Source organism: Rhinolophus ferrumequinum, chromosome 3, assembly GCF_004115265.2.
Source record: "Rhinolophus ferrumequinum isolate MPI-CBG mRhiFer1 chromosome 3, mRhiFer1_v1.p, whole genome shotgun sequence".
In the NCBI taxonomy this organism is placed as follows: domain Eukaryota; kingdom Metazoa; phylum Chordata; class Mammalia; order Chiroptera; family Rhinolophidae; genus Rhinolophus; species Rhinolophus ferrumequinum.
The window spans coordinates 14,651,209-14,669,585 of record NC_046286.1 but is presented as its reverse complement, the minus strand read 5'-3'; the positions used below and the strand labels follow the sequence as shown (position 1 = coordinate 14,669,585).

Sequence of the window (18,377 nt, the reverse complement as noted above, 5' to 3'; positions counted from 1 at the left end):
GATTAGAAGTCAGAAGACCTCTAACCCATAGATGCTGTATGTGGCGCTATAATTTCAAAGATCGTTAGACCTGGTGGTGCCTGGGCCACAGCTGAGTGCTGCTCAAAATACAATGGCAGGATGAAGAGAGCAGCCTCACAGCACCTTGCCCCACCAGGTCATTTCGAGCCTTCTTAATGGCTCCACTCCCCACACACAAACTTCTCCCCAGTGGGAAAGGACTCGACCCTACCGAACGGAATTGCTCTCCGCTCCCACAGAACAGCTTCTTCCTTTCTCTCATCCAATTATTTAAAATCTTGCTTCTCCTGCCTTTCACCTGAACGGATCCGCCACGCTCTGCACTGAGCAACTCACGCCGCTTGGCACCATCTTGCACGACATCTTCGACACCATAGATGATAAATGGCCACTTCATAATGTGCGGCACTCCATAGCATATGGTAAAGGCGATGTCATTTTAATCAATCTCTCTTTTGGAAATTCAGATGTACACCAAAGATGAATTGGATGGTAATTACTTATTGAAAAAACAACTCATTGCATAAAAAAAGAATATCCTATTTGGCGTTACAGAAATATGTGATCTGTACCCAACATTTCAGGAGCATATTTATTGCATTAAAGAGTGTGCGGGGGTACATCTGGGTCCCTGTCTGTATATGAGTTTCTGCATCCAAAAGCCTGGGCCTCTGGTCTCTGGCCTTTTCAATCAGGACCAGGTTGCCTGCCACATACCTCTCTCTTGCCTGTCACTCACCAGAAGTGGCCCCTGGCAGGCCAGAGCTCTGCTGTGAAAACAGGTGCTGCAGAGTTCACCCAAAAGAGTTTTTTGAAAACCCAAAAACAAAAACTCTCCACTCAGAGAAGGCAAGCATTAGTTTTTCAAAGTGTTACTTAACATAAGGCCTTGTAAAGCTCATAAAACCCGGGAACATCTGGTAAATGGTGTCAATTTTACATGTTCTCCAGCACCGGGTACACGACTCTTGTTTCCATGGGTGTAATTCAAGGACGCTGGTACGTCTCCGGACACCCTGCCCATCCTGATTTTCATGGGATGGTCTCAAGCCAAAAGGTCCGTCTCTTGCCTCCACCAGCCCAGCAACAGACAACAGACAATCGCAGAGCTCAGATCCAAGCAGCAAGGGTGGGGGCAGTGGAATCAGCCAAGGACATCACGCCTGTTGTGACAGGCACATACTGCATACTGGGAGCCCAGGGGCGGATGTGGGTACAGACTAGGATGTTCCATGTGACTGGTAGACTGACATTTTGGGGTGCCTTTAAAATACCATGAGAACCTGTGGTTTCAATATTTATTCATTTATCTTAGATGTTAAACACACCTCTTTTGCCTGGTTTGGGTGCCAGAGGTTAGGGCAGCGTTACTCAAAAACATTTAAAATCAACATTTCCAAAGTCTTCTGGAAATTAGGTCACAGTGCCATCAGCACATGCATTTTCTATAACTATTTTTATATACTAGCAAGTGAGGACCCCAAGGGCTCCACTGTGAGAATCTGAGTTTGCTATCAGAAGGCTTCCTTCTTCCCAGTTGGTGTGCCATCCTGCTGTGTGACTTTCAATCTTAGGGATAGCCATTTAAAAAAAAAAAAAAAAAGACACAATCAGAGGGCCAATCTAAAATTTGGGTCCCTAAGCAAACACTTTAGAAAGAAAACCCTCACCCTTTTGCAAACCCTCACATGCTTGCGTGTCCCTTTGTGATGCAAGGCGTTTAGGACTCAGGATTGTCCCACCCTCCAAAACCCAGGAGACATGGGGTAGTACAAAAACCCAGGAATGAGCTGAGGACCCCTGGCCAAAAGGACGACTGACCACGTGTTCTTGGGCAAGACCCTTACTTGAATCTCAATGTCTTCACCTGAGAGATTGCTCTGTCTTTGTCACAGGATTGATGTGAGAAGCAAACGACTTCATAAATATGAATGTGGTGTGCAAGATATTCCACGAAAGTTACTTACAGTTATACATGTATAATTGCTGACTCCTTTGTCTTTTCTATAGTCTCCACTAAGAAACCCAGTTCTGGTTAATGAATTAACAGAAAGTCTACCGAAAGGTTTCTGGGCAAGAAATGTTGCTGCCGATGGAATCCGCGTGTGTTAGAGAAAAGAGCTCTTGGGTACACCCTCCTTCTGTGTGCTTCCTATCTCTGAAAATGGAGGCACAGCAGCCATTTGGTAGTCAGGAGGCTACACGTCCAAGAATGAAAAAATTCATACGTTGAAGATGGCAGGGAGGAAGCAAAGAAAATGCCTGGATCCTTGATGGTATCACTGATCCAATGCCAGCGACTGTCAGTTTTGGGATATCTTGTTACGTGAAAAAAATAAACTCTGTTTACGTTAGCCAGTGTTGATTGGATTTTCTGTTACTTGCCTCTGAATACACTCTAATAGATTTAGTCTGTCTGTTACCTGTTCTCATAGGACCTTGTGTTTTCTTCTGAAGAACTAATTATTTAATACATTATTTAATGATTAGTGCAATTATCTGTTTAATGTTTCTATCCCCAACTAGATTTTAAGTTCTAGGTGGGCATGAACCATGTCTCGCTCACCATTGAATCCCCAATTCCTAGCTCAGTGCCCAGCATATAATAGGTGTTCAGTAAATATTGGCTGTTTAAATGAATAGCTCTTGTTCTGAATGAACACTGGTCACCTTGCTTCTTATTCCAGTAGCACCAATGTGACCACTCAAACTAGCGTTGAGGTTCTGGCAACAGGCCGTGCCCTCTCTACCGTTTGACTTCCAACCCTAACTTGGGTCAGATTTTCCATGCCAGTCAAGCCACCCCCCTGTATGGAGAATAACGCCCAACACCAACCCATTAGAAGACCCTGAGTAAGTACTCATTGAACAGAATTTCCAGCCTCCGAGAGTTGAGAGTTGTATCCAATACGATAAATGCAAATTGTGTTCGAAAAGCAATTTGAATCCTGAACTTTGAGCCCACCCCAGCTTTGAGAGCACAACACCTCAATAAGTCATATCCCCCACTCAGTTTCCTGATTTTGCTTCACAAAGAAAGAAAACATTTTTCTTAGTGGAAAGCCTTCTTCCTTTTCTTGCCTCTCCCTGGGCTGTGTGTTACCACTTCTAGCCTCAGCCGGAACTAGCAACCCAAAAGCAGCTCCAGAAAAGAGAAGGAAAAAGAATTAAATCACACCACCCACAAGGGATCAGGAGTTTACAAAATAGTTTCCCCATGGTTGGCTGCGAATACAGAGTGGAGGGTGGTCTCGCCCTCCATCGTTTGTCCCTCGTCCTCCCTGTGTGAAAGGGGTGTATATTACCTTTCCCTTCTGTTAAATGCCAACACACAAACTCCTGGAAAGGGTCCATCAGCAATTTTAAGGCAAAATCTCCCACATAAAACAGGAGGATCCTGAGTTTCAGCTTCCTGTCTCCATTCACAATGTACCTTCCAAACAGAGGGAGACTGGTTCCCTTGGGGCCGTAAACCATAACCGTCAAGAACCAAGATTCCAGACCTGGGAACTCTGCCACTTCCTGGTTATATAATCCTGGCATTTTATCCAATCTCCACAAAAGTCACTCTCTGCATTGCTAAAATTGGGGAATCAGTGAGATAACCCGTGTAAGTGCAAGCTTGCCACCACAGTAAGCCTTAAAAAAAATAAAATAAAATAAAAATTAAAACAGATACTTTTATCCAGGCTCAGCCAGAGTCACACTTAACCTATTAACCAAGATCCAGGAGTTGCTAAAAGGCCTTTGAGGCTTTTCTTCCTGATTGGCCAGTTCCCCCATCCCTCTCTAGTCCTGCCTATGTTGTCTCTGAATGCACCCGTCTCTCTGAGCCTCATTCTCTAAACTGGGCTACTCCTGTTTGAGAAACAGACGCCTTTTAGCGCGTTTAAATTGTGGAGCCCAGTACCGGGCTACCTCAGCTACTACCTCAGCTACGCTGAACTTTGCTCTCCACTTCTCTGCCAGGCAAGTGACCTCCCCGCAGCTTGGTTTCATCCTTTGAAAATCAGGGATAGTAATTTTTACTTTGCAGGATTGCTACAAGGTTGAAAAACTAAATCATATTTGTACAGTGCCAGACACATACTGAGCACTTAAATAGTACTTAATATTGCTCATAATAATAACGGTATTATCATTTTTCAAGGTCCAAGTTAGCATATGCCTAAGTTAACTGAAACAAACAAACAAACCAACCAGAAGTAAGGACAAAAAGTGTTTTTCTTTTCTTAAAGCTGAGACTCAACTTGGCAATTGGCTGGGGTCTGGAAAGGGAGCGGACCCAGCCACCCAACACGCTGCAGCTTCCCAAGAAGATCCTGCTTGAAAGCTGAAGCCCCACTGGGCAGGGTCCAGAGAGGCCTGGCACATTATTGGCACGACCACACAAAAAAAAGAAGAATGTGTGGTTGCAAATACATATACAAATTTGGATTAAAGTTCCCAGATGGACCTACCGAGCTTATATTTTAGGATTTCTTTCTTTCTCTGTCCCTCCGTGTGTGTGTGTGTGTGTGTGTGTGTGTGTGTGTGTGTGTGTGTGTGTGTCTGGCAATATTCTGGACTCCTGAAAATAGAGGTTTATTATGGAAATGCTGACAGACCCTTAAATAGAGCTCTGTATTTGCAACACTGTAATTATGCCTCCATTGAAAAGCTCCAAAGAAAACATGATTTCCTTGTGCAAATAAATCGTGCGTGGCTTTAAAGGCCCAGATTTAAATCATCCGAACCATAAAGAACTGTCGTCTTGCATATATAAACGGATTATAAATAATAATGACTTAAAAAGAAAAAAACAAAAAACTAGGCCTATACCAGGGAAGTGTAGCTGGACTTTCATGGTACTCGTCAAATTGGACCCACATCTCACTACCATCCTACTGCATAAGTAAGTAGGAGATTAGTCTTATTACAGTGTTGATTTGATTGGCCAAGCAATTGTCCATGGATAATTAAGAGACCCGTATCTTCTCCCATTCACACCTACCACCGTACTCAGCTCGCTCGCTCTCTCTCTTACCCCTTCCCGCCTCACCTCTCTCCTCCCACAGCCCACCTCCATATTTGTTCCATGGCATTCCTCAGTGAGATCATCTAAAGTCAGACCCAGCAAAGAACCATCTCAGCGTGACCCAGTAGCTCAGATGTGTCCAGTGACCACAAACGAGCTCTCACTCCCCATGGAGAATGACCAATGCACTGCTCCATACTCCGGACACACATCTCATTGAAGACATGAGGCCACCAGCCCTTTCAAGCTGTACCTTGACAAGACTCGTGTGTCTGACATACAACATGTGTCTGCGGCCTCAGCAAAATTTGCTCCAGATTTCACAGCCACTGCACCAAGCGCTGGATGAGGGGCCATTGTGTGAATCGGTGCAGCTTCCAGCAGTAATCGAGAAGCAGAACACGGTATTGGAGGAGGGTTGTGTGTGTGTGTGTGTGTGTGTGTGTGTTTCCATCCAGATTGTGGTTTGCTTATTTTTAAACAGTTATTGATACTTCCAAATGGCAGTCACTAAATGACAGGTTTCATTTAGATGATTATCGAAAATGAAACTAGCAGAGCTGAGGCTGTAATTCTTTTTCTTAATGGCCAAAGAAAATCTGCATTATAACTATTTGGACCTACATGGGGTTATAAATACTAACTTATACCTATAAAACTAACAATGTTATATGTTATATGGCATCAGGTTTTTCAACAACATAACTATATCTAGATTTTTTTCACAGATGTAATTTTCACATTTGGGAGTAAGTTCACTCCTACATGTCCTTTCAAATTACAAATGAGAGATTAAATTATGTTCCTTCTGATTTCCATATCAAGTCTATTTTATTACATTCTAATTCTTTGAAAATTGGGTGAGAGTTACCTAAATCTATATCTAATTCCTATAAACCAAGGGCCTCTGTAACCCATTCTTCGTGCAGTTTTGTATTAAAAGCAATTCAACAGACAACACAAACATAATTGAAAGCAATTTAAATCTTTTTTTTTTTTTTTGTTCTTTTTAGAAAACACCAAATGGGGGGTGCACACGTCTAATACGACAAAACAACTTTTAGACCCTCGTTATGTACTGAATTGTATCCCTCCAAAATTTCTATGTTGAAGCCCAAACTCCCACAGTGTGACTGTACAGGCATGTCTTGTTTTATTGCACTTTCTCTTTATTACGCTTCGCAGTTATGCCATTTTTTTACAAATTGAAGGCAAGACCCTCCATCAGCAAAAAAGATTACGACTCTCTAAAGGCTCAGATAATGGTTAGCATTTTATAGCAATAAAGTATTTTTTAATTATGGTATGTGTATTTTTTCAGACATAATACTATTGCACACATAATAGACTACAGACCAGTGTAAACATAACTTTTAGATGCACTGAGAAACCAAAAAATTTGTGTGACTCGCTTTATTGTGATATTTGCAGTAGTCTGGAACCAAACCCACAGTATCTCTGAGGTGTGCCTGTAGTTGGAGACAGGACCTTTAAAGAAGCAATTAAGTTTAAATAAGGTCATATGAATACGTTGGGCCCTAATCCAATATGACTATTGTTTCTTATAAGAAGAGGCGAGATACCAAGGACGTGTGTGCACTGAGAAAAGGCCATGTGAGGACACAGCAAGAAGGCAGCCATCTGCAAGCCAAGGAGAGAGGCCTCGGGAGAAACCGAACCTGCCAACACTTTGATCTTGGACTTCCCGCCTCCAGAAGTGTGAGAAAATAAGTTACGATTGTTTAAAAGCTACCCGGTCTGTGGCATTTTATTATGGCAGCCCTAGCCAACTAATGCAGCCCTCTTTAGGTATCTTTCACTCTTACTCTCTCCCTTACGCCTATCAGTGGCTCCCTCTCAAAAATCTATTTACTCCTTCTCTCTCTATGGCCACTTCCTGCCTGTTTTCATTTGTGTCTTCCTGCTCCCATCTGAGCTCAGCTCTTTATGATAGAGATCTGTGGGGCCTGCCTGGCTGCTACAGCCATTTGCCGTTTTCTTTCCTCAGCTTATCCTGCCCAACAGCAGAGATTCCGGAACATTAAAAGCTTTCCTCCAAGAGAGAGACTGGGGGAGAGAGGTTGTGATCTGCTGGCCTTGTTATATACTTCAGATTATAATGTGGAAGCAACTGGGACAAGAAAAAACGGGACGAAGGACAGAAAGACAGAAACGCAAACAGCAACACTGTTTACATGATGTCCAAAGTTTAGTATAAAAGAGCAATTATTTCTTGTCATTAAAAAAAAAAAAAAGAATCCAAATGTTTGACTAACATGTTTGCTATCATGACAAAATTGACCAAAAGCTCTGACATCCTGTCCACCTGGTTAGAAAGGAGTATGAAGGTACCCTGGCTGCAATGTTGCGTTCAAGTCTCATCCCCAGGTTCTTCTCCAGGTGAAAGCAGAAGCAAAGTAAACTTCATTTGGCCATCCCTAACAGAAGAGAAATGAGAGAGGAAGAAGGGAACTGAAAAATGCTCAATGGAACAAGGACAATTTCAAAAGCACGAATAGTCTGATTTTTGTTTTGGAATGGGCTTGTTTACAACTGACAACCAAAATATTTAGAAATGCAATGGGGAGAAAAGGTCACCATCAACTCCAACAAATTCTACTATGAGTCAGTGAAGTGCCTGTAAGGCTGGATCCAGGCATCTGTGTGTGATTATGACAACATTTACAATGCACCCTGCACCTTCAAAGCCCTTTCCCCAGCATTAACTAATAAATCCTCACAGCACCTTTGTTGGGAAGGTGTAGTTATGTCTGTCTTGGAGAGAGGGAATGGGGTAACCCAAAAAGAGCTTCACCTTCCCTAGGCCTGAAAGAGTCCTTCTGGAGAAGGACTTGGCCGACTCAGGTCAGCTAAGGCTGCCCCAGCTCTCTAAGTAGATTAACTGGCTTCCCCTGGGTGAAGGAGCCATCCATAAAGGAGGCCACTGGCTTATGGCCGCCACCCCCGAAGAACTGAAAGACACAGTTCCCATCTCTCGTGGGTAATGCAAGCTCATTTCGGCTACGTGCGCTGGCTTTGTCCATTGTGGACTTAGCTAAACTCTAACTGGGATGCCCAGAATTCCCTTCCCTCTATGATTCCAGCTTAGGGTTGACCACAGTAGAATTTAGAATGGGATTTGGGAGGTGGACACGAAGCAGCCTCCATTACATTGGGAAGTTGGTGGAAGACTTGAAGCACCTCTGTGGCTTGCACTTGTTGCCACGAGTCCACTAACACACGTTGTTGGAGGGGAGCAGAGCTGGGCCTGAAGCTCTTAAAGATCCTGCAGGATCTCCTCCTTCAGCTTCTCTGAGTCCTGGGCCAGATGTGCATGTAGTTCCATGAAGCAGGGCGCCTGCTTCTGCAGGTCATCCATATTGTTAAGGTTAGAGGTGATGAGTGATAAACACAGGTTCCAGTGTGTTTTCCTGAGCTCTTTGTAGGCGTGTTCCAGTTTGTCCTTGGTTCTCCCCTACTTCACATCTAAGCTTTTCTTCCCAATTGCCAACATTGACCTGCAATGACTTCAGGCCCATCACCAGATACAGAGGCAATAGCCATCCGTAGGCTTCTTCACCAGCTTTCGCAAATGTGTAAGGTAAAATCTCTATGGAGAATCTCTTATTTACCATATTGCTCATGGCGGTTTGGACTCCTTGAGCAAACCCTAACTGACACAGAGCGTTTGATGACCTCTGTGATCACAGAACCTCCAAACAAAATGGGGCTCCCAATGAGGAGTCGCATCCCCTGGAAGCCTACAAGGCATGCAGGATAGGTATGCCGCATGCCATCCCTAATCTGGATAGGCCTCCCAAGTTTCCCTATTTTTCTCTTGACATTTTTCCCTGTGAATCCGGACTCAGAAGACCTGTAAATCTGGATTCTAACCCAAGAGCACATTTCCAATCCTCTTTTCTCTCTCCTCCTCACTCCCATCCCCCTGGTGGGAGCAAATGGAGATACAAAGATCGGGCAACACAGTGCACCAGCCTGTCCATATAGGTCAGGTGTTCATTCATTGAGGAACTGTCTAAAAGGTGTTCAACCCATGTACATTTCAGTTTCAGGTGGAAAACTAGTTTGGAGGTTCAGTGTCTTCAGTGAGCAGGCTCCATATTTTCCAAGAAAGGACAACTATATGGAAGAAAGAGAGAAATGGTTCAGCACAACCCTCCCAAGGGGCCACAATTTATCTAAGGTGAGTGCAGCCACAGCGCCTCAAATCCACACCAGAAGGACTGTTGGGGACATAGATGCTGTACTGGTTATTTGCCTGTTTGCCCTCAGATTCAGTTGCCACCGATTTCCCTGTTCTTCTCTATATTCAAAGGGGATGCCCCCAGGAAACTATCCAGGCCCCCTTGCTCACTACTTCCTGCTTGTTTTGACCAATGAGAAACATAGGCAGGAGATTGGAGAATTGGCGGGAAAGAGAAAGCAGGTATTCACCTCCAACCCCCACCTCTGTACTTGGGGCTGAGTCTTCTCCAGACAACTTCCCCTAGAACCAGATTCCAACTGATAGCTCAGGTTCCTGGACTCAGGTAACACCTCTGTTCCTCCAGCCCTAGCGGGAGTAGTGGCTTTCTACAACTGCTAATCTTGGGGTTGCCTTGCCTTTCACGGTTGCTCTTGCACCTCTTCTAAAAAACCTTTGTAACCGATTTCCCATATTAAATTTCCTCTACTAAAGTACTCCACATGGGTTTTGTTTTTTCATGACAGACCCCGACTGACACAGATACTTTCAACCCTGGGGATTAGAATTTGCCAGAACTGACTTCCTTCCAAGATTTCTAAGCTCCCTGAGCTAGCATGAGTTTTTAAAAATTACTCGTAGGCAACAATACACAAAGTGTTGCAGAAGAAGAAAATGGAATGATAACTCGGCACCTGGCCTTTGGGGGTGGGAGGTACGGAACTAATTCAAGTCTTCCTACTAATCCAGCAAGAGCAGATATGTTCTAGAGAAGTTTCTCAAGTGATAGCAGTGGGTTTCTACTCACAGTCCTGGGTTTCTACTCACAGTAATGGGTTTCCACACTGTCTTACCCAAATTTCACTTCTTCTCTATATTCACCAGCATATGATCTGCTAGACCTTGGAGACATATGATGAATGAAAATACTACTTCCCTCAAGACACTTCCAGTCGAGTTGTCAAGGGTGATCACGTGCGGCCCCATTCTAGGATCAGCCCTTGTCATTAGAACAAAGGGAAGTTAACTGGCCCCACTGGAATAAATCTCTGTTCCTGGCTTAGAATGGCCTGCTCCAATCAATCCAGCCAGAAAAATCCATCATAGACTATAATCTCTGAAGTCACTTGGACAGAAGTGTTCAGAAACATAAAGCCGGGGCTCTTCAACTTCATCCTCAGAGCAACACCCATCGCCAAGGTCATTCAGACAGGGAGGGCAGCCACATGCACCCCCCAGGGAGGAGAACATATTCTCCCCCTCAAAGTTCATAGCCCAGTGTCCTCCAGGGTTGGAATTCTGGTCCTTCGTTTCACTGTGCTGTGTGCTTTGACTGTGTATCAGTCTAATCTACGAAACCTTGAAGGGTGGCCTTGTCCTACATGTTTAAAACATCTTTTCTCTTCTTCCTTCTCAAAGCCAAACATTGACCCTGCCATTCTTCAGCTTCCTTCAGATCATGACTCCATCTCTTCCTTCTTAATCAGCTGTGTATCTTTCCTCAGCACCTGATAGGCTCTGACAAATCGAAAGCCTTCCATAAGTGTCTGCATGTTAAATGAACGAGTGCATGGCTGCGTGGTTGATTAGTTTGGAGTGGGAAGCAACCACTGATGTGTTCACGAGCTTCCTACAAATCACTGGTTTAGAAATCTTGCTTTAAATGCAGTAATGTATCCACTCTTGGTCATCACTGGATTTATACGCCAGAAATAAGACTTACAAGGAATAAGGCTGAGACCCCATCCCTGGGCACAGATCAGACCAGGGTGTGTAGAAGCAGACTGGCTGCTGTGATCAGACCTGCAAAATGAATTCTGTCCTAAGATTCAGCCAATTCTAGAAAAAAAAATAAAGATTTTTAAGGAAATGTTTGAGGCCATCATTTCCCAGAGACCCCTAGGAAATTGGCTCAGTATGGATCAAATATTTTAAAATCTTCCACTGGCATTTCCAGTTGCATAAAATATGGGTCACAGCAGATTACAGGCAGATGACGCCTTTGTTTTCCTTTGCCAAAGTGGGCTGCAAACCCAATATCCACAGACAAAGCCCTCGGCAGAGTATAAGTTAGAGATCCCGGGAAGGTGTCTGTTGATAGCTATGAGACTCTCCCTTTCCCAGACCTCAAACCTTGGTCTCTAGCTCACTGAAGACAGACAGTAGACTCCCCTGGGGCCCAGACTGGTGCCCAGCCTACCAGAAACAATCAGGAAGCCAGAAGTGACTCAGCTCCTCCTTTAGAACCAGGATGCCTTTTCTACCAGCCGGGGCTGTTGTTTCGAGGTACCCAACCATCTGGGATCCTGACCCTGCTTGCCTTGACCTCCAAGGCATGTTTGCCCTGTCCTGCCGTGACGAATCCATTGCCTGGGCCTCAGGCTTGTCCTTGACCTCTGAAAGCATAAAGCTTAGCACTCTTGGCTTGCAGACCCCTGGTCTCAACTCCTGTGCCATCTCTGCATGTCCAGTCCTGACAGGAGCCACCCACACCCCAACTGGCGAGTAGGTCTTCCTCCGGAGAAAAACAAAACACAAACCAATAAAAGCCCTAGCTGAAGATTAGATAGCAGATGTGCAGTGACTTGGGCACCACGCAGAATTAATATGGAATGCCTTGTGCCCTAAGATGAAATCACAGCACCCAAAGACAAGCCAAAGGATGGCCTTCAATTGTCCCCCCACCTTGCTGAGACAGGGTGGCAAAGGCTTGCCCTCTCTGTACCTTCTAGGCAGGAAGTCTTATATGGCTCTTACATTCCATCCAAAAGACAAAAGAGGGGGTGGATTTCTCTGAACCCTCGCCAGGTCACATTAAGGTGGGTGTTGGGTCTTTTGAAACCGTCAGAATGAGTATGCTTCTGATTACGGGGTTCCCAAGACTCTGAGCCAGCTTTTTTTTTTTTTTTTCTTTTTTTTAAGCACATACATTTTCTTTCTGGACCCAAGCCACGTTGCTCTGGCTATGTTAATCCCCCCAGTAGTCACAGTGCTTCCCAGGGCATCCAGGGAGTTGCTTGTTTTAGGGAAATCCTGTTAGTTTGAACTCTGTTCAAGAATGTGCCCAGTTTGCTTCAGCCCAGGAGCAAAATGAATTTCGCCTGGAGAGTTAAAAGCACTTGGGTAGCTGGGGGCGGGGGCAGAGATGATAGGATGTGAATCTGAGGGGTCAGTTAGCTCAGTCCTGCAGCGCTGGGACCTGTGATCTTGGAAATGAACTAGGTACTGGAAGATTCTCAGGATGAACCAATTAATGAAAGTCTCAGGTAGTACTGCCGTGGTGTAGACGATTGTGAAGTGGGTTCTACTCCACCTCTGGTTCTAAGACCTTCCTCTCCCACGAGGTTCTCTGGGCCCTGTCTGTGTCTGAGAGGCCCAGGAATTCTCAACGCAATGTCTTTGCTGATAGGGAAATATGTTGCCCTGTCCGGATTTTTACCTCTTCTTTTCCCGATTCTTCAAAAATGGCCTGTCTTGGGGCCGGCCCGGTGGCTCAGGCGGTTGGAGCTCCGTGCTCCTAACTCCGAAGGCTGCTGGTTCGATGCCCACATGGGCCAGTGGGCTCTTAACCACAAGGTTGCCTGTTCAACTCCTCGACTCCCACAAGGGATGGTGGGCTCTGCCCCCTGCAACTAAGATTGAACACGGCACCTTGAGCTGAGCTGCCGCTGAGCTCCCAGATGGCTCAGGTGGTTGGAGCGCGTCCTCTCAACCACAAGGTTGCTGGTTCAACTCCACTAACAACGGGACCTGGAGCTGAGCTGCGCCCTCCACAACTAAGACTGAAAGGACAACAACTTGACTTGGAAAAAAGTCCTGGAAGTACACTGTTCCCCAATAAAGTCCTGTTCCCCTTCCCCAATAAAATCTTTAAAAAAAAAAAAAAAATGGCCTGTCTTGTGTCTCTCTGCTGATAATAGGAGACGATCATAATCCTTGTGTTTTCCAGGATATCCCTTAAAAAAAACTGTAGGAGGCCACTTCCGATGTGATGGGAATTAAAAAGCAACAGTTGTTTGCCTCCCTCACCTCAAGAACTCTCCACCTCTGAGTCAAGACCACTTAGAGGTTCACCATGACGCATATTAAGCAAATTGAAGAGGCAGCATATTATAGTGGGCGGAACACGCCACTGAGAATCAGGGTCCTCTGGCTCTACTATTCGTTCGTTATGTGATTCTAGGCAGTCACTTCAGGTCTCTGGTCCCTTATGTGTCATGAAGGTTCCAAGGGAATAATGGCAATATACTGACTACTGCCTGTAGGGGGCGCACCGTAAATATTTGATGAACAGATGTGTTCCCGCCCTAGATTAGCTTGCCAGAGGGTCAAGACCTACGATCACATACACTTGCATATTCATCAGATTCTTTTCCAACGTTGGGTTTTATTTGGGGGAAGGGAGGGAGAGGGAGAAAATAAGAGAAAGGCAGAGAGAAAAAAATGAGCCAGCACATAAAACATGCCATCAAGAAACGAGAAAAGAGGCAGTAAGGAACAGCAAAGAAAGGTGGTAGTGCCGAGGAGAAAAGGAGCTTCCTTCATAATTCTTCTCCGCTTAGCCGTTCTTCCCTTTCTCGTAACCCAGTTAAAATATACCACAGGGCACGTGGCCCAGTGGTGAATCAAGCTGATAGGAAAGTTCTGACCTAAAATCCAGACTCTGCTTCTCATTTTAGAGTGTTACTAATATTTAGCCTTTCTATGCCTTGACTTCCTGCTCTACAAAAGGAGGTTAACGTTAGTACCTATTTCAACGGGTCGTTTTGAGGACCAGACGCAAGCAACTAAGTTAATCTCTGTCCTAAAACTTCACGTTAAGCCTTCCCTGCTCAAGACTCATTCTGTATAGGCTGTTGTGAGTATCAGGGAGAAACGCGCATGGCCTGAACTCCAGGCAGGGGTCTAGAGGAGGAAGCATTCCTTAAATAGGGGACCTAGGGTGGTGAGGGCTGCGAGGTCTCTGGAGTCACACCATATAAAATGGGAGAATGAGCTTGGCTCGATGAACTACATTTATGAACCCCCGAGTAATCCTCAGGCACCAAGTTACCGGTGCTCTGAGTGCATCCTCTGCCAAATGTCAGGTCAGACGTCTGACATGGAACTCACCCCTGCGTGTGAGATGCGATCCCTATGCTGCATCCTGAAAGTTGATGCCGCTTGACCAGTGAGTTATTTTTAGCTAAGAATGAACAGATAAACCAAAGCTCTTCACAAGTGAAATTGTCACCTAAGGGTAAGGTCAAACGAAGCCTGGGGAAACCACGCTGCTCAGACAAGAGGAGGAGGATGGGATGCCTGTGGGCGCTTTCTTCTCACACTACCACTTGGGGTTTTATCCCCAAGGATAATATGGTGTGGACTTTCAGCGACAGCAACTTAGTGAACTGCGAGGGTGTAAAGAAGTCTGAAAGTCTGAGTGTGAAAGAAAAATGATCTAACAAAAGATTTTTTTTTTTTAATATTCCATAGAATTCTTCTCTGAAGAAGTAATTAAATGAAATCCAAAGTCCTTGCAATGGCTTCAGTGGTCCTCGTGATCGTGATCGAGGCCCTTCTCCGACCTCCTCTCCCAGCACTCTTGCCCTGGTTCCTCCTCGATCATGGCCAAGCTCACTCCCTTAACTTCCTGTATGCTGTTTTTGGAAAATCCACCTCAGATAGGCTCCCTCCCCTCATGTAGGTCTCAATCCAAACTCTCCCTGACTGTGCAATTTAAAAGTGCACGCGGTAACTATCGTTTCCCCTTACTCTGCTCTATTTTTCTTCATAGCACCACCTGACATATTGCACCACCTGACATATTGATATGACAGTGGGGACTTCTTCAAATTTTTCGTATGCTCGTCATAGTATCCACACGCAGCACCTGGCACATGGTAGGCACTCAATAGCTATTTCTCCCATGAATGCATGAATGAATTTGTTGATTGGCTGAATGAATGAATGGAGATGCAGTGAGGTGGCAGACCCACTAAGTGGCTCTTAGAGAAAGCTGCATGACCGTCATCCTACACATTTTGTCTTATGAAAGAGAGCACAAAATCAAAGATTTGGCTGGCCCTGGCTGTAATCCATTTATATTTTATTTAGTCCTTAAAACCTGAATTCTCCTCTCATTGTTGTGAGTAGAAGAACCCTGGATCAGGATGAAGCGAGTGAGAGTCAATCCTGATTCAGTCACTTCCAGGTACGTGATCTTGGACAAGACTCAGGACATCCCTGGAATCTGAATTTGTAAAGTGGCGCTAGAGACAACATCCTCCAAGGGTGGTGGGTGGGAAGTAAGAATTAAGTGAGATGCTATATGCCAAAGTGTCTAAAGTGCGATGTAAATGGGAGTGGTGGGAGTTAATGCTATATTGTTAAACACAGAAGGTGGCCTTCGTTTGAAAATTTGACATTCAATAAATTGGAGGGAGGTAGGAACTATAGTCAGAAATATCTCTAGAGGAGTGTTTTTATACAACTATGGGTGTTCACCCATCAGTGGATCATGAAATCAATTTGGTGGATTAAAATAAAACTTATATGTAATAAATGAAAAAAGAATAGAAAATAGGGTATTTCATAAAGCTTTTATTTTCATTTCATGGATGTGTTTGTAATGTTATGATACAAAATAAATTTTTCACTGTGGGTCATTGTGAAAGACATTGAAAATTACCTTTTAGAATTAGAAGATTTAGAAGAATCTATTATACTCCTGATTTTGGGTGATGAAGTCCTAAACTGAAGTGGAAGCTATGAGAGAAAGAACAATACCAATAAACAATAATAACTACTGTTATTATCTCATGTCATCCTCACAATAACCCTATGGGGGGTATTTCTTGTGTCATCCTGATTTTTCAGAGACTGAACTTAAGCCACACAACAAATAAGTGGAAGAGTCTGGTTCCAACCCAAGTTGTGTGCTTGGTTTCTCTGTGTCCTCCAGATCCTACAGCCCTATGGCGAGGCGATCTGCCTCATCTCTAAGGGCACTGAGGGAGGTGGAAAGCTAAGGAAAAGAAGAGTCAGGGCTAAGACTTCAGACCTGAGTGGCTGAGAGAATGCTTATACAAATGTCCAAAATGGGCACAAGAGGAAAGTAAATTAGTTTGTGCGGAGGAATAGGAAAAACCCAAATTCAAAGTGAGGGGGGGATACCCAAGTGACTAATTTTCAAGTCACAACAACGACAAGCCCTTGATAGAGAGCGCTGGGATTTGGGTTGGCACATCTCTGGATCAGAACCAGCACCTGCCCTCCCATGCAAAGGACACTTCCTAGATCCTAGAAAGGCTAACTGGAGCTTGTGAACACTGCATTTGCCCTGTCATGGGAGCAGCGTCCTACTGACATATGTGGATTGTGCGGGGCGGTCAGCCCTTCCCTGTGTGACATGTCCTCACCCCCGCCATGGAGTCCTCCATTTAGGGGCCAGCGAACATGCTAAAGAGCCTTTTCCTGTTCCGCAGCTTCAGTCTCTAAGGGCCTCCCACACCCCTCTAACTCTATCCCCATTAGGTTGAGAAGCATTCCCTGAAGCTCTCACTTGCCTCTGTGAGAGCATATCTCACCCAACTCTTTCTACAGTGTGACCCCCCGTGCTTTCGGAAGAGGTGGCTTCTGAAACTCTGCTGACCAAGGGCAACCACGTGGTAAGCATCTACCCTGAAAGTCAACCTCATGCCAAAAACAAATATTAAGGTGCAACTCTCAACCAGGAGTCAACAAATACGTCACAAACAGGTTTTTAAAAATGACTGCACAGCAACAGTGGTGTGCAGAGACATAAACGGCTGGGTGACGCCTCTCCTTCCTCAGGCCAGGTTGCCCTCAGGGGGAGGCATGTAGCCAGTGATTGAGGCGATGGGATCTGGACTCAGAAAAGTAAACGACGACAACGATAACAAAATACATGCATGGCTATGCTGTTAGCCTGGGCCACTCCATAACATTTCTGATTAGTCTGCATGGTAAACTGAATAACAGTCCCTCTAACGATCACCAGGTTCTAGAAACTGTTATCTGATATGACCAAAACACGACTTTATAGATGTGAAATATTCTTGAGATGGGAAGACTATCCTGGATTATCGGCATGGGTCCCAACTATAATCGCAACTGTCTTTATAAAGCGAGAGGCAGATGGAGATTTGACAAAAAACAGAAGAGAGGCAGAGATTGGAGGGGTGTGCTTAAAGCCAGGGAATACTGGCCCCCACCAGAAGCTAGAAAAGGCAAGGAGCAGATCCTCTCCGAGAGCCCCCATAGAGGGTGCGGCCTCTCTGATACCTTGATTTCTGCCCAGCAATACTAGTTTCAGACTTCTCTTCTCCAGAACTATGGCAAACACATTTATGGTGTTTCAGCCCCTAAATTTGTGGGAATTCATTACAGTAGCCATAAGAAATTAACACAGTCCAGAATACAAACAGATACAAAAATGCCCAGCACAATGAATGTTTCATAGTACACACTCAATAAATGCTTCTTCCTTGTATGCCTTTCTGCATCCCTTCCTTCCTTCTTGTGCCTTCTATTTCCTCATGCTGCTTTTTAAAAATATCCAATCTGTAAGACATAGAGAAAGGAACACGGGCTGTAGATCTGCAGTTCATCTTCCACCACTGCTCATTAGTTGAGAAACTTAGGCCAGTTATGTAACCTCCCTCAGTTTTCACATCTGCAAAATGGGACTAATGCCATTTATTACGCAGCATTCTTGTAAAAAGCAAAGGAAATAATACAGGTTAATCCGGATACAGTTTGCATCATGTACCCATTTACCTTTAAAATTAAACTTTGCATGTTTGGGGGAAAAAAAGAAAATGAAATAAAGATAGTAATAACAAAAATAACTATTTAAGTACTGGTAATTAAGAGTGAAGCCATTTTCTATAGGCATTTGCCACGGAGAGTGTATGAGATGAAGGATATGAATCTGCTTTTCCTTCTGTGGCCTCTGGCGAAGGTGTTTCTGCTACGTGCATGTTCTGGGTACAAGTCCAAAAATCAGCAACATGACCCAACATAGATGGAAATCACCTGAAGGCATGCCAGTCTCCACCCTGGGGCCTTTCTATGGGATTTTCAACAATAATTTTAAGCACGCATGGTGTACACCTTATAGCTGACTTCAGA

General features: G+C 44.6%; 1 protein-coding gene across 4 annotated transcripts in view; it reads right to left on the bottom strand.

Annotated features, from left to right (window-relative positions):
* The window catches only part of RUNX2 (RUNX family transcription factor 2), a 325,498-nt gene that overhangs the window by 24,426 nt on the left and 282,695 nt on the right, over window positions 1–18,377 (bottom strand). The window contains exon 8 of one of the 4 annotated variants that reach the window (XM_033100764.1): window positions 7,403–7,476. The exons of the other annotated variants lie outside the window; for them this stretch is intronic. Within the exon in view, the coding sequence (XP_032956655.1) occupies window positions 7,463–7,476 (14 nt within the window). The 3' untranslated portion in view covers window positions 7,403–7,462. Of the gene's footprint in view, window positions 1–7,402; window positions 7,477–18,377 lie in introns of those variants that run through there. 4 annotated transcript variants of the gene reach the window in all.